Here is a 26,794-nt window from a genome sequence, read left to right on the forward strand (position 1 = left end):
ATAGAAATTCTGGTGAGAGACCAGAGTTTCTATAGAAATTCTGGTGAGAGACCAGAGTTTCTATAGAAATTCTGGTGAGAGACCAGAGTTTCTAACGAAATTCTGGTGAGAGACCAGAGTTTCTATAGAAATTCTGGTGAGAGACCAGAGTTTCTATAGAAATTCTGGTGAGAGACCAGAGTTTCTATAGAAATTCTGGTGAGAGACCAGAGTTTCTATAGAAATTCTGGTGAGAGACCAGAGTTTCTATAGAAATTCTGGTGAGAGACCAGAGTTTCTATAGAAATTCTGGTGAGAGACCAGAGTTTCTATAGAAATTCTGGTGAGAGAGACCAGAGTTTCTATAGAAAATCTGGTGAGAGACACAAGAGTTTCTATAGAAAATCTGGTGAGAGACACAAGAGTTTCTATAGAAATTCTGGTGAGAGAGACCAGAGTTTCTATAGAAATTCTGGTCAGAGACAAGAGTTTCTATAGAAATTCTGGTTAGAGACCAGAGTTTCTATAGAAATTCTGGTGAGAGGCCAGAGTTTCTATAGGAATTCTGGTGAGAGACCAGAGTTTCTATAGGAATTCTGGTGAGAGACCAGAGTTTCTATAGGAATTCTGGTGAGAGACCAGAGTTTCTATAGAAATTCTGGTGAGAGAGACCAGAGTTTCTATAGAAATTCTGGTGAGAGACCAGAGTTTTTATAGAAATTCTGGTTATCGATACTATTTTCAATAGAAAATCGTATTATAGACACTGTTTACTATAGACAATCTTCTTGTCGACACTAGTCTTTATAGAATATTTTATTATTGACACGGTTTTCTATAGAAAATCTTGTTATCGACACGATATTCTACAGAGAGTCCTGTTATCGACATGATTTTCTATAGAAAATCTTGTTATCGACACGCTTTTCTATAGAAAATCTTGTTATCGACACGCTTTTCTATAGAAAATCTTGTTATCGACACGATTTTCTATAGAAAATCTTGTTATCGACACGATTTTCTATAGAAAATCTTGTTATCAACACGCTTTTCTATAGAAAATCTTGTTATCGACACGATTTTCTATAGAAAATCTTGTTATCGTCACGATTTTCTATAGAAAATCTTGTTATCGACACGATTTTCTATAGAAAATCTTGTTATCGACACGATTTTCTATAGAAAATCTTGTTATCGACACGATTTTCTATAGAAAATCTTGTTATCGACACGATTTTCTATAGAAAATCTTGTTATCGACACGATTTTCTATAGAAAATCTTGTTATCGTCACGATTTTCTAGACAAAATCTTGTTATCGACTCATTTCTTATCGAAAATTTTGTAAGCGACACGATTTTAAACGAAAAATGTTGTTATCGAAATGATTTTACATACAATATTTATTTATCGACTCGATTTTGTATAGAAAAACTTGTTATTTACACGATTTTGTATAGAAAAATCTTGCTATATTCACGATATTTCAGAGAAAATCTTGTAAATGACACGTTTTTCTAGAGAAAATCTTGCTATCGACACGATTTTCAATAACAATTTTTATCGACACGATTTTCTTGAAAAAATATTGTTATAAATACGATTTTTTATCGGTACGATTTTCTATACGAAATCGTGTTATCGACAAGGGTTTGTTGTTGTCCCCAGTTTCTCCAGATGATATTATTATCGTCGATAGTTTCTATAGAAAATTCTTTATTAGACATTTGTTTTATAACCACTAAAATCTTAAACCCAAAAACAGTCTACCCAACAAACCTATTTTCTTCTTTAATATTGCCATTTGTTTTTACTGAAACTAGTTTCAATAAAGTGTTTCCGTCTTTGAAAAAAAAAAACAAACTCAAATGCTTACATCATAAAACTGAGCCTTGGTAAAACGACCATGTAAAGGAACTGCAATTGCGTGGCGGCAAAAAACAGAGACAATGAACTTGATTTTTTCAAAGTTGTTGTTGACAAACGCCATGGATGGCCGAAACCACACAAAATGGGCAAATTTGACTTTGTTATGAACAAGAGGAATGTGGTGGCCATAAGAGGGATACATGTTTATGCAGTGAAGTTCTTTTTTACATAGGACAAAAATATCAACTCAGCTGAAAAAAAACAAAAATCCAGAAAGTAAAGATTTTAACTTGACCAAAGTTTTAACGAGTCGCGCCTATTGAAATGTTATATTATTTCTACAGCAATCTTCTTCTCCTTCTTATGTTATTTTTCTTGCATCATTTTCCAGATTATTGTCTTTAAATTTATTTGACAAGAAGCAAAAATTACATCCGGTCATAGTTACAAAATTCAAAATTGTTTCTTTTTGGTATTTTTAGTTGGCGCTTTTTCGACTCTTTAAAAACATGTTTGTTGCTTAAGTATTTTGTTTTGTCTATAAATATTGCCTATTGCTGTTGTAACTTTTTGTTGTTATTGATATTTTTATGAGCCATTTTATTAAAGCGCGCTAAAGAGTTGCACGTGCTGTTAATTGATTATCATTGTATTTGGCAATTTCTGGTATTTTCCAGAGATGAGGAAATTTTTGGCAATTTGTGTTTGCTTCCTTGAGGAATATTTGAAATGCTTTTTGCTAACAATTTCTTTGAATAAATTATTTATTTATATGGAATTGTGACCTTGTGAAAAAATGTAATATATTCAAATGTTTTTTTCCGGTTTTAAGCATTCCAGATACATGTTTTGCACATGCAACAATTTGCCAACCTTAACTGAAGTATTATGGCCATTTCAAGCATATTCCTTGTCTCGGCAATATCATCGTCTGTGTCTTGTGATATTTTCTAATAATTAATTTACTTTGAAATCTGCACTACATATGTTGGCGTGTTGTTAACAAATATTCCACATGCAACATTTAAAATTAATTTTCAAATTTTTTTTATTTTTTCATTATTTCTCACACACAAAGACTGCGAATTAAATAGGGTTTGAAATAATAATCCAAATTGTAAAACCACTTTTCGGAGCAACCACTGAATCTAATTCATAATTTATGCCACAAAGAAACAAACAAATTTACATATCACCATCCGTCATCATCATTTTTATGGTATTGTTGGTTATTTTTATGGTTTTAAATTTTCTTCAACTGAAGCTTTATTGTTCATCATTTGTTGGTATTTTTTGTTGCAACTGCTGCTGAACAAGTTGCAAAATTAGGCATTTTTTATTTTTGCACAGTAATTTTTTTCTTTTGCTTCTTTCAACATTTCAAGATGCAGATTTAAAGTGTAATATTTTTGTAGTCAGTTGTTTGTTTTTTTTTGCAAAATAGGGTAAGTTGTTGTTGAAGTCTCTTTTCATGGATACGTTTCGTTTTTCACTTTTGTTACACGCAATTACCGCATTGTCTTTAAGCCACACATCTTCTATGGCTGGAACTCGTTTCTTGTTTTGTTGATGGCGGTCGAGGAGTTGTGTTTCTTTCAGACAGCCAAATCTTCCGTGTTGTGATTCATGAAGAGATGCCTGTCTCTTAAATCAAGTTGGGAGGTTTATTGTTTACATGGCCTTATCAGACGATGAAAAAACGCATCACATAACCCCAACAGTAATTGTACAGGTGTAATTTCATGAAATTAATTATTATATTTAATAATAATTTCGAGAAGAATAGAAGTTAACAGCTGTTTATGTCAATGCTTTCGTATTTAACATTTTAAATTTGCGAAAATTTTTTTCATTGCCAATTTTCTAAAGAAATTCATTCATGTCGATAACAAGAATTTCTATAGAAACTCTAGTCGATAACAAGAATTTCTATAGAAACTCTAGTCGATAACAAGAATTTCTATAGAAACTCTAGTCGATAACAAGAATTTCTATAGAAACTCTAGTCGATAACAAGAATTTCTATAGAAACTCTTGTCGATAACCAAAATTTCTATAGAAACTCTAGTCGATAACCAAAATTTCTATAGAAACTCTAGTCGATAACCAAAATTTCTATAGAAACTGTGGTCGATAACCAAAATTTCTATAGAAACTCTTGTCGATAACCAAAATGTCTATAGAAACTCTTGTCGATAACAAGAATTTGTATAGAAACTCTTGTCGATAACAAGAATTTCTATAGAAACTCTTGTCGATAACAATAATTTGTATAGAAACCCTTGTCGATAACAATAATTTGTATAGAAACCCTTGTCGATAACAAGAATTTGTATAGAAACTCTTGTCGATAACAAGAATTTGTATAGAAACCCTTGTCGATAACAAGAATTTGTAAAGAAACTCTTGTCGATAACAAGAATTTCTATAGAAACTCTTGTCGATAACAAGAATTTCTATAGAAACTCTTGTCGATAACAAGAATTTCTATAGAAACTCTTGTCGATAACAAGAATTTCTATAGAAACTCTTGTCGATAACAAGAATTTCTATAGAAACTCTTGTCGATAACAAGAATTTCTATAGAAACTCTTGTCGATAACAAGAATTTGTATAGAGACCCTTGTCGATAACAAGAATTTCTACAGAAACCCGTGCCGATAACAAGAATTTGTACAGAAACCCTTGTCGATAACAAGAATTTCTATAGAAACTCTTGTCGATAACAATAATTTGTATAGAAACCCTTGTCGATAACAAGAATTTCTATAGAAACTCTTGTCGATAACAAGAATTTGTATAGAAACTCTTGTCGATAACAAGAATTTGTAAAGAAACTCTTGTCGATAACAAGAATTTCTATAGAAACTCTTGTCGATAACAAGAATTTCTATAGAAACTCTTGTCGATAACAAGAATTTGTATAGAAACCCTTGTCGATAACAAGAATTTGTACAGAAACCAGTGTCGATAACAAGAATTTGTACAGAAACCCTTGTCGATAACAAGAATTTCTATAGAAACTTTTGTCGATAACAAGAATTTCTATAGAAACTCGTGTCGATAACAAGAATTTCTTTAGAAGCTCGTGTCGATAACAAGAATTTCTGTAGAAGCTCGTGTCGATAACAAGAATTTCTATAGAAACTGTGGTCGATAACAAGAATTTCTATAGAAACTCGTGTCGATAACAAGAATTTCTATAGAAACTCGTGTCGATAACAAGAATTTCTATAGAAACTCGTGTCGATAACAAGAATTTCTATAGAAACTGTGGTCGATAACCAAAATTTCTATAGAAACTGTGGTCGATAACCAAAATTTCTATAGAAACTGTGGTCGATAACCAAAATTTCTATAGAAACTGTGGTCGATAACCAAAATTTCTATAGAAACTGTGGTCGATAACCAAAATTTCTATAGAAACTGTGGTCGATAACCAAAATTTCTATAGAAACTGTGGTCGATAACCAAAATTTCTATAGAAACTGTGGTCGATAACCAAAATTTCTATAGAAACTGTGGTCGATAACCAAAATTTCTATAGAAACTGTGGTCGATAACCAAAATTTCTATAGAAACTGTGGTCGATAACCAAAATTTCTATAGAAACTGTGGTCGATAACCAAAATTTCTATAGAAACTGTGGTCGATAACCAAAATTTCTATAGAAACTGTGGTCGATAACCAAAATTTCTATAGAAACTGTGGTCGATAACCAAAATTTCTATAGAAACTGTGGTCGATAACCAAAATTTCTATAGAAACTGTGGTCGATAACCAAAATTTCTATAGAAACTGTGGTCGATAACCAAAATTTCTATAGAAACTGTGGTCGATAACCAAAATTTCTATAGAAACTGTGGTCGATAACCAAAATTTCTATAGAAACTGTGGTCGATAACCAAAATTTCTATAGAAACTGTGGTCGATAACCAAAATTTCTATAGAAACTGTGGTCGATAACCAAAATTTCTATAGAAACTGTGGTCGATAACCAAAATTTCTATAGAAACTGTGGTCGATAACCAAAATTTCTATAGAAACTGTGGTCGATAACCAAAATTTCTATAGAAACTGTGGTCGATAACCAAAATTTCTATAGAAACTGTGGTCGATAACCAAAATTTCTATAGAAACTGTGGTCGATAACCAAAATTTCTATAGAAACTGTGGTCGATAACCCAAAATTTCTATAGAAACTGTGGTCGATAACCAAAATTTCTATAGAAACTGTGGTCGATAACCAAAATTTCTATAGAAACTGTGGTCGATAACCAAAATTTCTATAGAAACTGTGGTCGATAACCAAAATTTCTATAGAAACTGTGGTCGATAACCAAAATTTCTATAGAAACTGTGGTCGATAACCAAAATTTCTATAGAAACTGTGGTCGATAACCAAAATTTCTATAGAAACTGTGGTCGATAACCAAAATTTCTATAGAAACTGTGGTCGATAACCAAAATTTCTATAGAAACTGTGGTCGATAACCAAAATTTCTGTAGAAACTGTGGTCGATAACCAAAATTTCTATAGAAACTGTGGTCGATAACCAAAATTTCTATAGAAACTGTGGTCGATAACCAAAATTTCTATAGAAACTGTGGTCGATAACCAAAATTTCTATAAAACTGTGGTCGATAACCAAAATTTCTATAGAAACTGTGGTCGATAACCAAAATTTCTATAGAAACTGTGGCCGATAACTAAAATTTCTATAGAAACTGTGGTCGATAACCAAAATTTCTATAGAAACTGTGCCGATAACTAAAATTTCTATAGAAACTGTGGTCGATAACCAAAATTTCTATAGAAACTGTGGTCGATAATCAAAATTTCTATAGAAACTGTGGTCGATAACCAAAATTTTCTATAGAAACTGTGGTCGATAACCAAAATTTTTTAGAAACTGTGGTCGATAACCAAAATTTCTATAGAAACTGTGGGTCGATAACCAAAATTTTTTAGAAACTGTGGTCGATACCAAAATTTCTATAGAAACTGTGGTCATAACCAAAATTTCTATAGAAACTGTGGTCGATAACCAAAATTTCTATAGAAACTGTGGTCGATAACCAAAATTTCTATAGAAACTGTGGTCGATAACCAAAATTTCTATAGAAACTGTGGTCGATAACCAAAATTTCTATAGAAACTGTGGTCGATAACCAAAATTTCTATAGAAACTGTGGTCGATAACCAAAATTTCTATAGAAACTGTGGTCGATAACCAAAATTTCTATAGAACTGTGGTCGATAACCAAAATTTCTATAGAAACTGTGGTCGATAACCAAAATTTCTATAGAAACTGTGGTCGATAACCAAAATTTCTATAGAAACTGTGGTCGATAACCAAAATTTCTATAGAAACTGTGGTCGATAACCAAAATTTCTATAGAAACTGTGGTCGATAACCAAAATTTCTATAGAAACTGTTGTCGATAACCAAAATTTCTATAGAAACTGTGGTCGATAACCAAAATTTCTATAGAAACAGTGGTCGATAACCAAAATTTCTATAGAAACTGTGGTCGATAACCAAAATTTCTATAGAAACTGTGGTCGATAACCAAAATTTCTATAGAAACTGTGGTCGATAACCAAAATTTCTATAGAAACTGTGGTCGATAACCAAAATTTCTATAGAAACTGTGGTCGATAACCAAAATTTCTATAGAAACTGTGGTCGATAACCAAAATTTCTATAGAAACTGTGGTCGATAACCAAAATTTCTATAGAAACTGTGGTCGATAACCAAAATTTCTATAGAAACTGTGGTCGATAACCAAAATTTCTATAGAAACTGTGGTCGATAACCAAAATTTCTATAGAAACTGTGGTCGATAACCAAAATTTCTATAGAAACTGTGGTCGATAACCAAAATTTCTATAGAAACTGTGGTCGATAACCAAAATTTCTATAGAAACTGTGGTCGATAACCAAAATTTCTATAGAAACTGTGGTCGATAACCAAAATTTCTATAGAAACTGTGGTCGATAACCAAAATTTCTATAGAAACTGTGGTCGATAACCAAAATTTCTATAGAAACTGTGGTCGATAACCAAAATTTCTATAGAAACTGTGGTCGATAACCAAAATTTCTATAGAAACTGTGGTCGATAACCAAAATTTCTATAGAAACTGTGGTCGATAACCAAAATTTCTATAGAAACTGTGGTCGATAACCAAAATTTCTATAGAAACTGTGGTCGATAACCAAAATTTCTATAGAAACTGTGGTCGATAACCAAAATTTCTATAGAAACTGTGGTCGATAACCAAAATTTCTATAGAAACTGTGTCGATAACCAAAATTTCTATAGAAACTGTGGTCGATAACCAAAATTTCTATAGAAACTGTGGTCGATAACCAAAATTTCTATAGAAACTGTGGTCGATAACCAAAATTTCTATAGAAACTGTGGTCGATAACCAAAATTTCTATAGAAACTGTGGTCGATAACCAAAATTTCTATAGAAACTGTGGTCGATAACCAAAATTTCTATAGAAACTGTGGTCGATAACCAAAATTTCTATAGAAACTGTGGTCGATAACCAAAATTTCTATAGAAACTGTGGTCGATAACCAAAATTTCTATAGAAACTGTGGTCGATAACCAAAATTTCTATAGAAACTGTGGTCGATAACCAAAATTTCTATAGAAACTGTGGTCGATAACCAAAATTTCTATAGAAACTGTGGTCGATAACCAAAATTTCTATAGAAACTGTGGTCGATAACCAAAATTTCTATAGAAACTGTGGTCGATAACCAAAATTTCTATAGAAACTGTGGTCGATAACCAAAATTTCTATAGAAACTGTGGTCGATAACCAAAATTTCTATAGAAACTGTGGTCGATAACCAAAATTTCTATATAAACTGTGGTCGATAACCAAAATTTCTATAGAAACTGTGGTCGATAACCAAAATTTCTATAGAAACTGTGGTCGATAACCAAAATTTCTATAGAAACTGTGGTCGATAACCAAAATTTCTATAGAAACTGTGGTCGATAACCAAAATTTCTATAGAAACTGTGGTCGATAACCAAAATTTCTATAGAAACTGCGGTCGATAACCAAAATTTCTATAGAAACTGCGGTCGATAACCAAAATTTCTATAGAAACTGCGGTCGATAACCAAAATTTCTATAGAAACTGCGGTCGATAACCAAAATTTCTATAGAAACTGCGGTCGATAAACCAAAATTTCTATAGAAACTGCTGGTCGATAACCAAAATTTCTATAGAAACTGTGGTCGATAACCAAAATTTCTATAGAAACTGTGGTCGATAACCAAAATTTCTATAGAAACTGTGGTCGATAACCAAAATTTCTATAGAAACTGTGGTCGATAACCAAAATTTCTATAGAAACTGTGGTCGATAACCAAAATTTCTATAGAAACTGTGGTCGATAACCAAAATTTCTATAGAAACTGTGGTCGATAACCAAAATTTCTATAGAAACTGTGGTCGATAACCAAAATTTCTATAGAAACTGTGGTCGATAACCAAAATTTCTATAGAAACTGTGGTCGATAACCAAAATTTCTATAGAAACTGTGGTCGATAACCAAAATTTCTATAGAAACTGTGGTCGATAACCAAAATTTCTATAGAAACTGTGGTCGATAACCAAAATTTCTATAGAAACTGTGGTCGATAACCAAAATTTCTATAGAAACTGTGGTCGATAACCAAAATTTCTATAGAAACTGTGGTCGATAACCAAAATTTCTATAGAAACTGTGGTCGATAACCAAAATTTCTATAGAAACTGTGGTCGATAACCAAAATTTCTATAGAAACTGTGGTCGATAACCAAAATTTCTATAGAAACTGTGGTCGATAACCAAAATTTCTATAGAAACTGTGGTCGATAACCAAAATTTCTATAGAAACTGTGGTCGATAACCAAAATTTCTATAGAAACTGTGGTCGATAACCAAAATTTCTATAGAAACTGTGGTCGATAACCAAAATTTCTATAGAAACTGTGGTCGATAACCAAAATTTCTATAGAAACTGTGGTCGATAACCAAAATTTCTATAGAAACTGTGGTCGATAACCAAAATTTCTATAGAAACTGTGGTCGATAACCAAAATTTCTATAGAAACTGTGGTCGATAACCAAAATTTCTATAGAAACTGTGGTCGATAACCAAAATTTCTATAGAAACTGTGGTCGATAACCAAAATTTCTATAGAAACTGTGGTCGATAACCAAAATTTCTATAGAAACTGTGGTCGATAACCAAAATTTCTATAGAAACTGTGGTCGATAACCAAAATTTCTATAGAAACTGTGGTCGATAACCAAAATTTCTATAGAAACTGTGGTCGATAACCAAAATTTCTATAGAAACTGTGGTCGATAACCAAAATTTCTATAGAAACTGTGGTCGATAACCAAAATTTCTATAGAAACTGTGGTCGATAACCAAAATTTCTATAGAAACTGTGGTCGATAACCAAAATTTCTATAGAAACTGTGGTCGATAACCAAAATTTCTATAGAAACTGTGGTCGATAACCAAAATTTCTATAGAAACTGTGGTCGATAACCAAAATTTCTATAGAAACTGTGGTCGATAACCAAAATTTCTATAGAAACTGTGGTCGATAACCAAAATTTCTATAGAAACTGTGGTCGATAACCAAAATTTCTATAGAAACTGTGGTCGATAACCAAAATTTCTATAGAAACTGTGGTCGATAACCAAAATTTCTATAGAAACTGTGGTCGATAACCAAAATTTCTATAGAAACTGTGGTCGATAACCAAAATTTCTATAGAAACTGTGGTCGATAACCAAAATTTCTATAGAAACTGTGGTCGATAACCAAAATTTCTATAGAAAACTGTGGTCGATAACCAAAATTTCTATAGAAACTGTGGTCGATAACCAAAATTTCTATAGAAACTGTGGTCGATAACCAAAATTTCTATAGAAACTGTGGTCGATAACCAAAATTTCTATAGAAACTGTGGTCGATAACCAAAATTTCTATAGAAACTGTGTTGATAACCAAAATTTCTATAGAAACTGTGGTCGATAACCAAAATTTCTATAGAAACTGTGGTCGATAACCAAAATTTCTATAGAAACTGTGGTCGATAACCAAAATTTCTATAGAAACTGTGGTCGATAACCAAAATTTCTATAGAAACTGTGGTCGATAACCAAAATTTCTATAGAAACTGTGGTCGATAACCAAAATTTCTATAGAAACTGTGGTCGATAACCAAAATTTCTATAGAAACTGTGGTCGATAACCAAAATTTCTATAGAAACTGTGGTCGATAACCAAAATTTCTATAGAAACTGTGGTCGATAACCAAAATTTCTATAGAAACTGTGGTCGATAACCAAAATTTCTATAGAAACTGTGGTCGATAACCAAAATTTCTATAGAAACTGTGGTCGATAACCAAAATTTCTATAGAAACTGTGGTCGATAACCAAAATTTCTATAGAAACTGTGGTCGATAACCAAAATTTCTATAGAAACTGTGGTCGATAACCAAAATTTCTATAGAAACTCTGGTCGATAACCAAAATTTCTATAGAAACTGTGGTCGATAACCAAAATTTCTATAGAAACTGTGGTCGATAACCAAAATTTCTATAGAAACTGTGGTCGATAACCAAAATTTCTATAGAAACTGTGGTCGATAACCAAAATTTCTATAGAAACTGTGGTCGATAACCAAAATTTCTATAGAAACTGTGGTCGATAACCAAAATTTCTATAGAAACTGTGGTCGATAACCAAAATTTCTATAGAAACTGTGGTCGATAACCAAAATTTCTATAGAAACTGTGGTCGATAACCAAAATTTCTATAGAAACTGTGGTCGATAACCAAATTTCTATAGAAACTCTGGTCGATAACCAAAATTTCTATAGAAACTGTGGTCGATAACCAAAATTTCTATAGAAACTGTGGTCGATAACCAAAATTTCTATAGAAACTGTGGTCGATAACCAAAATTTCTATAGAAACTGTGGTCGATAACCAAAATTTCTATAGAAACTGTGGTCGATAACCAAAATTTCTATAGAAACTGTGGTCGATAACCAAAATTTCTATAGAAACTGTGGTCGATAACCAAAATTTCTATAGAAACTGTGGTCGATAACCAAAATTTCTATAGAAACTGTGGTCGATAACCAAAATTTCTATAGAAACTGTGGTCGATAACCAAAATTTCTATAGAAACTGTGGTCGATAACCAAAATTTCTATAGAAACTGTGGTCGATAACCAAAATTTCTATAGAAACTGTGGTCGATAACCAAAATTTCTATAGAAACTGTGGTCGATAACCAAAATTTCTATAGAAACTGTGGTCGATAACCAAAATTTCTATAGAAACTGTGGTCGATAACCAAAATTTCTATAGAAACTGTGGTCGATAACCAAAATTTCTATAGAAACTGTGGTCAATAACCAAAATTTCTATAGAAACTGTGGTCAATAACCAAAATTTCTATAGAAACTGTGGTCGATAACCAAAATTTCTATAGAAACTGTGGTCGATAACCAAAATTTCTATAGAAACTGTGGTCGATAACCAAAATTTCTATAGAAACTGTGGTCGATAACCAAAATTTCTATAGAAACTGTGGTCGATAACCAAAATTTCTATAGAAACTGTGGTCGATAACCAAAATTTCTATAGAAACTGTGGTCGATAACCAAAATTTCTATAGAAACTGTGGTCGATAACCAAAATTTCTATAGAAACTGTGGTCGATAACCAAAATTTCTATAGAAACTGTGGTCGATAACCAAAATTTCTATAGAAACTGTGGTCGATAACCAAAATTTCTATAGAAACTGTGGTCGATAACCAAAATTTCTATAGAAACTGCGGTCGATAACCAAAATTTCTATAGAAACTGCGGTCGATAACCAAAATTTCTATAGAAACTGTGGTCGATAACCAAAATTTCTATAGAAACTGTGGTCGATAACCAAAATTTCTATAGAAACTGTGGTCGATAACCAAAATTTCTATAGAAACTGTGGTCGATAACCAAAATTTCTATAGAAACTGTGGTCGATAACCAAAATTTCTATAGAAACTGTGGTCGATAACCAAAATTTCTATAGAAACTGTGGTCGATAACCAAAATTTCTATAGAAACTGTGGTCGATAACCAAAATTTCTATAGAAACTGTGGTCGATAACCAAAATTTCTATAGAAACTGTGGTCGATAACCAAAATTTCTATAGAAACTGTGGTCGATAACCAAAATTTCTATAGAAACTGTGGTCGATAACCAAAATTTCTATAGAAACTGTGGTCGATAACCAAAATTTCTATAGAAACTGTGGTCGATAACCAAAATTTCTATAGAAACTGTGGTCGATAACCAAAATTTCTATAGAAACTGTGGTCGATAACCAAAATTTCTATAGAAACTGTGGTCGATAACCAAAATTTCTATAGAAACTGTGGTCGATAACCAAAATTTCTATAGAAACTGTGGTCGATAACCAAAATTTCTATAGAAACTGTGGTCGATAACCAAAATTTCTATAGAAACTGTGGTCGATAACCAAAATTTCTATAGAAACTGTGGTCGATAACCAAAATTTCTATAGAAACTGTGGTCGATAACCAAAATTTCTATAGAAACTGTGGTCGATAACCAAAATTTCTATAGAAACTGTGGTCGATAACCAAAATTTCTATAGAAACTGTGGTCGATAACCAAAATTTCTATAGAAACTGTGGTCGATAACCAAAATTTCTATAGAAACTGTGGTCGATAACCAAAATTTCTATAGAAACTGTGGTCGATAACCAAAATTTCTATAGAAACTGTGGTCGATAACCAAAATTTCTATAGAAACTGTGGTCGATAACCAAAATTTCTATAGAAACTGTGGTCGATAACCAAAATTTCTATAGAAACTGTGGTCGATAACCAAAATTTCTATAGAAACTGTGGTCGATAACCAAAATTTCTATAGAAACTGTGGTCGATAACCAAAATTTCTATAGAAACTGTGGTCGATAACCAAAATTTCTATAGAAACTGTGGTCGATAACCAAAATTTCTATAGAAACTGTGGTCGATAACCAAAATTTCTATAGAAACTGTGGTCGATAACCAAAATTTCTATAGAAACTGTGGTCGATAACCAAAATTTCTATAGAAACTGTGGTCGATAACCAAAATTTCTATAGAAACTGTGGTCGATAACCAAAATTTCTATAGAAACTGTGGTCGATAACCAAAATTTCTATAGAAACTGTGGTCGATAACCAAAATTTCTATAGAAACTGTGGTCGATAACCAAAATTTCTATAGAAACTGTGGTCGATAACCAAAATTTCTATAGAAACTGTGGTCGATAACCAAAATTTCTATAGAAACTGTGGTCGATAACCAAAATTTCTATAGAAACTGTGGTCGATAACCAAAATTTCTATAGAAACTGTGGTCGATAACCAAAATTTCTATAGAAACTGTGGTCGATAACCAAAATTTCTATAGAAACTGTGGTCGATAACCAAAATTTCTATAGAAACTGTGGTCGATAACCAAAATTTCTATAGAAACTGTGGTCGATAACCAAAATTTCTATAGAAACTGTGGTCGATAACCAAAATTTCTATAGAAACTGTGGTCGATAACCAAAATTTCTATAGAAACTGTGGTCGATAACCAAAATTTCTATAGAAACTGTGGTCGATAACCAAAATTTCTATAGAAACTGTGGTCGATAACCAAAATTTCTATAGAAACTGTGGTCGATAACCAAAATTTCTATAGAAACTGTGGTCGATAACCAAAATTTCTATAGAAACTGTGGTCGATAACCAAAATTTCTATAGAAACTGTGGTCGATAACCAAAATTTCTATAGAAACTGTGGTCGATAACCAAAATTTCTATAGAAACTGTGGTCGATAACCAAAATTTCTATAGAAACTGTGGTCGATAACCAAAATTTCTATAGAAACTGTGGTCGATAACCAAAATTTCTATAGAAACTGTGGTCGATAACCAAAATTTCTATAGAAACTGTGGTCGATAACCAAAATTTCTATAGAAACTGTGGTCGATAACCAAAATTTCTATAGAAACTGTGGTCGATAACCAAAATTTCTATAGAAACTGTGGTCGATAACCAAAATTTCTATAGAAACTGTGGTCGATAACCAAAATTTCTATAGAAACTGTGGTCGATAACCAAAATTTCTATAGAAACTGTGGTCGATAACCAAAATTTCTATAGAAACTGTGGTCGATAACCAAAATTTCTATAGAAACTGTGGTCGATAACCAAAATTTCTATAGAAACTGTGGTCGATAACCAAAATTTCTATAGAAACTGTGGTCGATAACCAAAATTTCTATAGAAACTGTGGTCGATAACCAAAATTTCTATAGAAACTGTGGTCGATAACCAAAATTTCTATAGAAACTGTGGTCAATAACCAAAATTTCTATAGAAACTGTGGTCGATAACCAAAATTTCTATAGAAACTGTGGTCGATAACCAAAATTTCTATAGAAACTGTGGTCGATAACCAAAATTTCTATAGAAACTGCGGTCGATAACCAAAATTTCTATAGAAACTGCGGTCGATAACCAAAATTTCTATAGAAACTGTGGTCGATAACCAAAATTTCTATAGAAACTGTGGTCGATAACCAAAATTTCTATAGAAACTGTGGTCGATAACCAAAATTTCTATAGAAACTGTGGTCGATAACCAAAATTTCTATAGAAACTGTGGTCGATAACCAAAATTTCTATAGAAACTGTGGTCGATAACCAAAATTTCTATAGAAACTGTGGTCGATAACCAAAATTTCTATAGAAACTGTGGTCGATAACCAAAATTTCTATAGAAACTGTGGTCGATAACCAAAATTTCTATAGAAACTGTGGTCGATAACCAAAATTTCTATAGAAACTGTGGTCGATAACCAAAATTTCTATAGAAACTGTGGTCGATAACCAAAATTTCTATAGAAACTGTGGTCGATAACCAAAATTTCTATAGAAACTGTGGTCGATAACCAAAATTTCTATAGAAACTGTGGTCGATAACCAAAATTTCTATAGAAACTGTGGTCGATAACCAAAATTTCTATAGAAACTGTGGTCGATAACCAAAATTTCTATAGAAACTGTGGTCGATAACCAAAATTTCTATAGAAACTGTGGTCGATAACCAAAATTTCTATAGAAACTGTGGTCGATAACCAAAATTTCTATAGAAACTGTGGTCGATAACCAAAATTTCTATAGAAACTGTGGTCGATAACCAAAATTTCTATAGAAACTGTGGTCGATAACCAAAATTTCTATAGAAACTGTGGTCGATAACCAAAATTTCTATAGAAACTGTGGTCGATAACCAAAATTTCTATAGAAACTGTGGTCGATAACCAAAATTTCTATAGAAACTGTGGTCGATAACCAAAATTTCTATAGAAACTGTGGTCGATAACCAAAATTTCTATAGAAACTGTGGTCGATAACCAAAATTTCTATAGAAACTGTGGTCGATAACCAAAATTTCTATAGAAACTGTGGTCGATAACCAAAATTTCTATAGAAACTGTGGTCGATAACCAAAATTTCTATAGAAACTGTGGTCGATAACCAAAATTTCTATAGAAACTGTGGTCGATAACCAAAATTTCTATAGAAACTGTGGTCGATAACCAAAATTTCTATAGAAACTGTGGTCGATAACCAAAATTTCTATAGAAACTGTGGTCGATAACCAAAATTTCTATAGAAACTGTGGTCGATAACCAAAATTTCTATAGAAACTGTGGTCGATAACCAAAATTTCTATAGAAACTGTGGTCGATAACCAAAATTTCTATAGAAACTGTGGTCGATAACCAAAATTTCTATAGAAACTGTGGTCGATAACCAAAATTTCTATAGAAACTGTGGTCGATAACCAAAATTTCTATAGAAACTGTGGTCGATAACCAAAATTTCTATAGAAACTGTGGTCGATAACCAAAATTTCTATAGAAACTGTGGTCGATAACCAAAATTTCTATAGAAACTGTGGTCGATAACCAAAATTTCTATAGAAACTGTGGTCGATAACCAAAATTTCTATAGAAACTGTGGTCGATAACCAAAATTTCTATAGAAACTGTGGTCGATAACCAAAATTTCTATAGAAACTGTGGTCGATAACCAAAATTTCTATAGAAACTGTGGTCGATAACCAAAATTTCTATAGAAACTGTGGTCGATAACCAAAATTTCTATAGAAACTGTGGTCGATAACCAAAATTTCTATAGAAACTGTGGTCGATAACCAAAATTTCTATAGAAACTGTGGTCGATAACCAAAATTTCTATAGAAACTGTGGTCGATAACCAAAATTTCTATAGAAACTGTGGTCGATAACCAAAATTTCTATAGAAACTGTGGTCGATAACCAAAATTTCTATAGAAACTGTGGTCGATAACCAAAATTTCTATAGAAACTGTGGTCGATAACCAAAATTTCTATAGAAACTGTGGTCGATAACCAAAATTTCTATAGAAACTGTGGTCGATAACCAAAATTTCTATAGAAACTGTGGTCGATAACCAAAATTTCTATAGAAACTGTGGTCGATAACCAAAATGTCTATATAAACTGTGGTCGATAACCAAAATGTCTATATAAACTGTGGTCGATAACCAAAATTTCTATATAAACTGTGGTCGATAACCAAAATTTCTATATAAACTGTGGTCGATAACCAAAATTTCTATAGAAACTGTGGTCGATAACCAAAATTTCTATAGAAACTGTGGTCGATAACCAAAATTTCTATAGAAACTGTGGTCGATAACCAAAATTTCTATAGAAACTGTGGTCGATAACCAAAATTTCTATAGAAACTGTGGTCGATAACCAAAATTTCTATAGAAACTGTGGTCGATAACCAAAATTTCTATAGAAACTGTGGTCAATAACCAAAATTTCTATAGAAACTGTGGTCAATAACCAAAATTTCTATAGAAACTGTGGTCGATAACCAAAATTTCTATAGAAACTGTGGTCGATAACCAAAATTTCTATAGAAACTGTGGTCGATAACCAAAATTTCTATAGAAACTGTGGTCGATAACCAAAATTTCTATAGAAACTGTGGTCGATAACCAAAATTTCTATAGAAACTGTGGTCGATAACCAAAATTTCTATAGAAACTGTGGTCGATAACCAAAATTTCTATAGAAACTGTGGTCGATAACCAAAATTTCTATAGAAACTGCGGTCGATAACCAAAATTTCTATAGAAACTGCGGTCGATAACCAAAATTTCTATAGAAACTGTGGTCGATAACCAAAATTTCTATAGAAACTGTGGTCGATAACCAAAATTTCTATAGAAACTGTGGTCGATAACCAAAATTTCTATAGAAACTGTGGTCGATAACCAAAATTTCTATAGAAACTGTGGTCGATAACCAAAATTTCTATAGAAACTGTGGTCGATAACCAAAATTTCTATAGAAACTGTGGTCGATAACCAAAATTTCTATAGAAACTGTGGTCGATAACCAAAATTTCTATAGAAACTGTGGTCGATAACCAAAATTTCTATAGAAACTGTGGTCGATAACCAAAATTTCTATAGAAACTGTGGTCGATAACCAAAATTTCTATAGAAACTGTGGTCGATAACCAAAATTTCTATAGAAACTGTGGTCGATAACCAAAATTTCTATAGAAACTGTGGTCGATAACCAAAATTTCTATAGAAACTGTGGTCGATAACCAAAATTTCTATAGAAACTGTGGTCGATAACCAAAATTTCTATAGAAACTGTGGTCGATAACCAAAATTTCTATAGAAACTGTGGTCGATAACCAAAATTTCTATAGAAACTGTGGTCGATAACCAAAATTTCTATAGAAACTGTGGCCGATAACCAAAATTTCTATAGAAACTGTGGTCGATAACCAAAATTTCTATAGAAACTGTGGTCGATAACCAAAATTTCTATAGAAACTGTGGTCGATAACCAAAATTTCTATAGAAACTGTGGTCGATAACCAAAATTTCTATAGAAACTGTGGTCGATAACCAAAATTTCTATAGAAACTGTGGTCGATAACCAAAATTTCTATAGAAACTGTGGTCGATAACCAAAATTTCTATAGAAACTGTGGTCGATAACCAAAATTTCTATAGAAACTGTGGTCGATAACCAAAATTTCTATAGAAACGTTGGTCGATAACCAAAATTTCTATAGAAACTGTGGTCGATAACCAAAATTTCTATAGAAACCAAAATTTCTATAGAAACTGTGGTCGATAACAATAATCTCTGTGAAGTAACGTTGTTCCTGCATAAAATCTGATTTATAACTAGAATTTCTATAGAAACTTTTGCCGATAACACGAATTTCGTTAAAAATTCTGTTCGATAGCAGGAATTTTATTGCCAAAACAAATATTTAAGGAGAAACTCATGTCGATAATAAGATAATACATTGAAAATATTTCATTTACAATAATTTTATTTTTGAAAAGTTTTATTGACATTATTTTTCTCTTCTTCTCTTTCCTTCTCCTTTTAGCTTCCTATATTTCATTTCGTTTAAAATATGGGACAAGAGATATCACAACAAAATAAATGTTACACAAGTAGACGGCAACAGCAACAATCTTTTTCCCACACGAACACAACACACAACCAACATCTGCATCAACAGCATCATTCGGACAAACCTACGATTAACTATCAACCCTCCTTTAACAATCCCTATTCCAAAAACCACAACCACAACAACAACCTTAGTTCTTCTCCTCCACCTCCACTACCGCCACACGACTATCCAACGAAACACAAGGAGTTAGTCTACACTTCATCGAGCATTTCCAATTCTTCTTCAACAGACGACGAATATTATCGCCAGTGTCAGAGGTATAGTTTGGCCAAGCAGAGTTACGAGAAGACGAAAATTGTCAAGCCATTGGGATCCCGGAAATCTTTGGATAGCCATTCAACAACCACCAGCAGTTCCGATTATCAGGCGGGAGCATTTGCTGCGGCAGACGTTTTATATCGTGACATCAAGGGTAGACATCAGCGTAAGAATTCCCAGAGTACAGATAGTGGCATTTATTACTCCTCGTGCCAGTGTACCCCAAGCAGATTTTCATCGGCCGCCTCGGTGACCAGTGGTGGTGGCTTATCGGCAGTATCCAGTAAATCCAACAAGTCTGTGCAAAAACAAAAGGAATATTTGGATCATCATTTGTATATCAAGTCGTATTTGGATATTTTGGAAGAGGATCAAAGGGCCAGTGCCCAATATAAGATTGCCAAACCGGGAGGTATACGGAATTATACCCCCAAGATACTCTCCGAGGTTTCATTGTCCACCAGTGCCCCGGTTAGTAACGGCTTTGTGAAATCAAAAATCAAGGAGGATCCGTGGATCTGACAATTACTGAAAAATGGCATTTGGCACAATAACATCTTTGCTGGGCATGATTCCACTGCTGGCAATCGGAATGAATTATTATCGTTATCAAACTGTGGATCCGGAAAATAAGGTGCAGGAGGCGAGTGGGGTAAGTGTGGACGTTTTTTCAGATGGTGGAATCGTGGTCACTGATTTGTTTTCTTGTACTTCTTTTTCAGATACGTGGCCAATATGATTTTGTGGTGATAGGAGGAGGTAGTGCTGGTGCCGTGGTGGCCAATCGTTTATCGGAAATTAAAAACTGGACAGTGTTGCTGCTTGAGGCTGGGGGAGATGAAAATGAGATTTCTGATGTGCCCACCCTGGCTGGGTTTCTGCAACTCACCGAAATGGATTGGAAATATCAAACCACACCCTCGGCCACCCGGCAGTATTGCCAGGCCATGAAAGGAGATCGTTGCTTTTGGCCTCGAGGCAAGGTATTGGGAGGCTCCAGTGTCCTCAATGCCATGGTCTATGTAAGGGGATCCAAAAATGACTACAACCATTGGGAGTCGTTGGGTAATCCAGGATGGGGTTACGAAGATGTTTTGCGTTACTTCCTCAAATCAGAAGATGTGCGTAATCCCTATTTGGCCAAGACACCCTATCACGAGACAGGAGGTTATCTCACCGTGCAGGAGTCCCCTTGGCGTACACCCCTGTCGATTGCCTTTCTCCAGGCCGGCATGGAAATGGGTTATGAAAATCGTGACATCAATGGCGAGAAGCAAACGGGGTTCATGTTAACTCAATCCACAATGAGGCGGGGTTCGCGTTGCAGTACAGGCAAGGCTTTCATTAGGCCAGTGCGTCTGCGCAAAAATCTCGATGTTTTGCTGCATGCCCAGGCCACACGCATAATTTTGGATGAAAATAAACGAGCCACAGGTGTGGAATTTGTTAAGAATGGCCATAAAAATGTGGTCTTTGTAAGACGTGAAGTTATTTCCAGTGCCGGTGCCATAAATAGTCCTCAACTGCTGATGTTATCCGGTATTGGACCGGCGGAGCATTTACAGGAATTGGGTATTCCTGTGGTATCCGATTTGCCGGTGGGTAATAATCTGCAAGATCATGTGGGGCTGGGTGGTTTGACTTTTGTGGTGGATGCGCCGCTCACAGTTACACGCAGCCGCTTTCAAACCATGCCGGTAAGCATGGAATACATTCTGCGGGAACGAGGTCCCATGACCTATACTGGTGTGGAGGGAGTGGCTTTCCTGAACAGCAAATTTCAAGATCCCAATGTTGATTGGCCGGATATACAGTTTCATTTTTGCCCCAGCTCCATTAATTCCGATGGTGGCGATCAAATTCGAAAGATTCTTAATCTGCGTGATGGCTTTTACAACACTGTCTACAAGCCCATACAAAACTCCGAAACCTGGTCCATATTACCTTTATTGCTGAGACCCAAAAGCACCGGCTGGATACGTTTGAATTCGCGCAATCCCCACCAACAGCCCAAAATAATACCCAACTACTTTGCCCACCAACAGGACATCGACGTTCTGGTGGAGGGCATCAAATTGGCCGTCAATGTCTCCGATACCCAAGCCTTTAAACGTTTTGGCTCAAGGCTACATCGCATCCCTTTGCCTGGTTGTAAACATTTGGAATTTGCCAGCGACGAATATTGGGCTTGCTGCATCAAACAATTCACTTTTACAATTTATCATCCGACAGGTACCTGTAAAATGGGTCCCAGTTGGGATCCCACCGCTGTTGTTGATCCTCGTCTACGTGTCTATGGTGTTTCTGGCCTAAGGGTAGTGGATGCCAGTATTATGCCCACCATTGTGAATGGTAATCCCAATGCTCCGGTGATAATGATTGGTGAAAAGGCCTCCGATATGATTAAAGAAGATTGGGGTGTTAAGCCAGCGGTGCGGCGTCAAGGTTCATAGGTTGTTAAAGTTTCCTGTAGTTGGTTAAGAAGATTTTGTTTTATGATTTTTATTTCGTTTGTTTTTGTTGTAATTTATATAAAAATTAACTACTAGTCAAATAATGTGCGAGAAAAGTTTCCCAGGCGTGTCTTTTTAAAAAATTTAATTTACAGAGAGTGTCAAAAGTGGGGACATGTTTGAGAACAAAACCATAAATAACATAAATGACAAGGAATCAGAAAAAAATTAACAATTAAAAAAACAACTTCCATGGCCTAACTTTTGACACCCACTGTAACATCCACTACACTATTGTACAAAAATATTATATTCATTCTCCTGTTGTCTAATTTATTTATCCCGTATCTTTGTAAATATTTATAATTATAATTTTTTCATTTTGAAAATTGTTTGCGTTGCTGAAACTCAAACTCGATTTAGAAACGTACGAAATGTTAAGTTTCTGTTATCAATAAAATAAATATAAGTCTAAAGTTGTATTTTTTACATTTGAATTGGAAAGGGGAAAAATGTTCGTTAGCAACTCCTTACAGAGAAGCTGAAAGGATCAGTCTAAGTAAAGACTTGGTTGCTAAGAAAGGACTAGAAGAAAAACGTTGTATACGCTCTAAAAGAAGTCTTTATAGAAAAAAGAAAGAAAGAATAGAACTGGAATCCTGAAATTTGGAATGAGGGTCACTGATGGAGGGTAATAAAAAAAGGTTTTTGGAAATTCAAACTATAAAAAATGGTACCAACTTTAGTACAATTTGGATTTGGGTGAACGGATAGAGCTGGAACCATGAAATTTGGAATGAGGGTCACTGGTGAAGGGTAACAAAAGTTGTTGGAAATTCGAGCTATAAGTTTACGAAAAGTACTAAATGGCACTAAATTTTGTACAATTTGGATTTAGATGAACGAATAGACCTGGAATCCTGAAATTTGGAATGAGGGTCATTGGTGAAGAGTAACAATGAAAGGTTTTTGGAACTATAAAAAATGGTACTAAATTTTTGTATAATTTGGATTTGGGTGAACGGATAGAGCTGAAATCCTTAAATTTTGAATAAAGATTACTGTTGGAATGTAGAATTGAGATATGGAGGTAGCTTTGAAAAATTTGCGTGAACAGATTACTGTTGGAGTGTAGGATTGAGGTAGTTTTAGTAATTCGTTCTTATGGAAAAGTGCAAAATGGAACTACATTGGCTATAATTTGGATTTAGATGAACGGATAGAGCTGAGATATGAAAGTAGTTTTTGGAAAGTCGTGTACGAAAAGTGCTAAATTGGTACCAAATTTTATACCTTTTGGTATTTGGGTGACGTAGGGAATGAAAGATACCAAGGAACGGTCCTGACCGGCTTTAACATGGCAAAGTCCAGGATTTATCTTGGTGCCTCTTTCATCTTAAGTGGACACTGACCTCCCCGTGGTGTAACCTGGGGTAGCTGCCTTTAACACCCGTTAAAGGCAGTGAGCTAAAATGTGGCGCGCGTTCACCCATTAGAACGTTAAAAACTTGGATTTGGGCGTTGGGTTAGTAACTCTCCCCTAGAAAAAACATCCTACTATGAAAAAACGAAAGAAAAGAAAAACAAATCCCTCTAAAGTTGACGACCCCCGCAAACGTTTTAAGGACCATGATCTGCAAATCTGCACCTGGAATGTTCGCACTCTTTATAGAGAAGGTGCAGTTTACGCATTGGCAGATGTACTGGAAAAGTACAAGGCCGACATTACTGCCATACAGGAAATACGATGCAACAACACCTAAATGTGACGATCTGTATTATAGCTGCAATGATATAAAGCATGAGTTTGGTTGAGGATTTGTAGTTGGTCGGAGGTTCCCACTCCATGCAAACAGCCGCAAAATCCGTACTTGGATACCAGACACCTCCACCAAGGAATCCATGGTATGATCAGGAGTGTCGTGCTGCTACCGAAGAGAAAAATGCGTAGCAACGCGTAGCGCACGATAGATATATCGGGAGAAAAGGAGAGAGGAGAAACGTCTTTTCCGCAGGAAAAAGAGAGAGATGGAAAAGCGGGAGTGTGAAAAAATCGAGGTGTACAGGAACCAGAATGAAGTCCGAAAATTCTACCAAAGAGTCAAGCATCAAACTGATGGCTTAGGTACTGGCACATTCTCCTGTAGAGAGCAGCAGATAGTGTGCTCAGGATATGGAAAGAACATTTTTCAAAACTGTTGGTATCCAATAGCAGCGAAGACGACGAAGATACCAGAGACCCAATCCCAGAAGATGGTATTGAATGTATACCGCCCAGCCAAGATGAGGTAAAGACAGCAATAAATCGGCTGAAGAATTATAAGGCAGCAGGAGCCGATGGCTTACCAGGCGAGCTGTTCAAAACCGGAGGCGACACGCTGATAAGGTGTATTCATCAGCTAGTTAGCACCATCTGGCAGGAAGAACGAGCACCCGACGATTGGAACCTGAGTATACTGTGCCCCGTCTACAAGAAAGGAGATAAGACTGTATGCTCTAACTATAGGGGCATAAGTCTACTCCCTATTACCTACAAGATCGTGTCAGGGATATTGTGCGAACGACTAAAGCCTATGGTCAACGAGTTAATTGGACCATACCAATGCGGCTTTAGACCTGGCAAGTCCACCATTGACCAGATATTAACCCAGCGGCAAATCCTGGAGAAGACCCAGGAGATGCAGATCGACACCTACCACCTTTTTGTCGATTATAAAGCAGCCTTCGACAGCCCGCTGCGTTCAAAGATATTCCAATCCATGTCTGAATTTGGTATCCCCGCAAAGCTCATTCGGCTTTGTAAAATGACTCTAACTGACACAAGATCTTCAGTTAAAATAGGAAAGAACCTCTCCGAAGAATTTTGTAACAAAACAGGTTTCAGACAAGGAGACAGCCTTTCGTGTGATCTCTTCAACATCCTGCTGGAAAAGGTTATACAAGAGGCAAACGTTAAAAGAAATGGCACAATCTACACCAATATCCACATGTTATTTGATTATGCTGATGATATAGACATCATGGGACGATCAGTAAAAGACTGATACCTTTATGAAGGTCGAAGGAGAATCTGCTAAAGTGGGTCTGGCGGTAAACGGTGAGAAGACCAAGATGATAGTGTCGACGCGCAATGCGTCCATTGAGCTCGGACCAACTGTGGAAGTTGGTTCCTATAATTTTGAGGTAGTAAAAGACTTACTACAAATAAAATAATTCGAATTTCAAATAAAATAATTCGAATTACAAATAAAATAATTCGAATTACAAATAGAATAATTCGAATTACAAATAAAATAATTCGAATTACAAACATCAAGCATCAGACTGATGGCTTTGGTACAGGCACATCCTCCTGTAGAGACCAGCAAGGTAATTTGGTAACTGATACAGATAGTGTGCTCAGGATATGGAAAGAACATTTTTGAAAACTGTTGGTATCCAATAGCAGCGAAGACGACGAAGATACCAGAGGCCCAATCCCAGAAGATGGTATTGAATGTATACCGCCCAGCCAAGATGAGGTAAAGACAGCAATTAATCGGCTGAAGAATAATAAGGCAGCAGGAGCCGATGGCTTACCAGCCGAGCTGTTCAAAACCGGAGGCGACACGCTGATAAGGTGTATTCATCAGCTAGTTAGCACCATCTGGCATGAAGAACGAGTACCCGACGATTGGAACCTGAGTATACTGTGCCCCGTCCACAAGAAAGGAGATAAGACTGTATGCTCTAACTATAGGGGCATAAGTCTTCTCCCTATTGCCTACAAGATCGTGTCAGGGATATTGTGCGAACGACTAAAGCCTATGGTCAACGAGTTAATTGGACCATACCAATGCGGCTTTAGACCTGGCAAGTCTACCATTGACCAGATATTAACCCTGCGGCAAATCCTGGAGAAAACCCAGGAGATGCAGATCGACACCTACCACCTTTTTGTCGATTATAAAGCAGCCTTCGAAAGCCCGCTGCGTTCAAAGGCATTCCAAGCCATGTCTGAATTTGGTATCCCCGCAAACCTCATTCGGCTTTGTAAAATGACTATAATTGACACAAGACCTTCAGTTAAAATAGGAAAGAACCTCTCTGAAGAGTTTTGTACCAAAAGAGGTTTTAGATAAGGAGACAGCCTTTCGTGGGATCTCTTCAACATCCTGCTGGAAAAGGTTATACAAGAGGCAAACTTTAAAAGAAATGGCACAATCTACACCAATAAAAAATCATGGGACGATCAGTAAGAAAAGTAACTGATACCTTTATGAAGGTCGAAGGAGAATCTGCTAAAGTGGGTCTGGCGGTAAACGGTGAGAAGACCAAGTTGATGGTGTCGACGCGCAATGCGTCCATTGAGCTCGGACCAACTGTGGAAGTTGGTTCCTATTATTTTGAGGTAGTAAAAGACTTCGTCTACCTCGGCACCTCCGTAACTACAAATAAAATAATTCGAATTTCAAATAAAATAATTCGAATTACAAATGGAAGAAATCAAATTGCAAATGGAATAATTCGAATAACAAATAAAATAATTCGAATTACAAACAG

The 26,794-nt window shown here is 34.8% G+C and overlaps 2 protein-coding genes across 2 annotated transcripts in view; one reads left to right on the plus strand and one right to left on the minus strand.

Moving 5' to 3' along the window:
- The window catches only part of LOC141399811 (glucose dehydrogenase [FAD, quinone]), a 54,039-nt gene extending 31,311 nt beyond the window's left edge, over nucleotides 1–22,728 (plus strand). The window contains exons 2-3 of the mRNA XM_073979121.1: nucleotides 19,452–20,451; nucleotides 20,522–22,728. Of these exons, the coding sequence (XP_073835222.1) occupies nucleotides 20,335–20,451; nucleotides 20,522–22,252 (1,848 nt within the window). The 5' untranslated portion in view covers nucleotides 19,452–20,334 and the 3' untranslated portion in view covers nucleotides 22,253–22,728. The remainder of the gene's footprint in view (nucleotides 1–19,451; nucleotides 20,452–20,521) is intronic.
- Nucleotides 1–26,794, minus strand: part of Flo2 (flotillin-2) — a 580,663-nt gene that overhangs the window by 452,614 nt on the left and 101,255 nt on the right. The gene's annotated exons all lie outside the window — the stretch shown is intronic.

The sequence above is a fragment of the Musca autumnalis genome, unplaced genomic scaffold (assembly GCF_047663935.1).
Source record: "Musca autumnalis isolate F117 unplaced genomic scaffold, ASM4766393v1 scaffold_3, whole genome shotgun sequence".
Lineage (NCBI taxonomy): Eukaryota > Metazoa > Arthropoda > Insecta > Diptera > Muscidae > Musca > Musca autumnalis.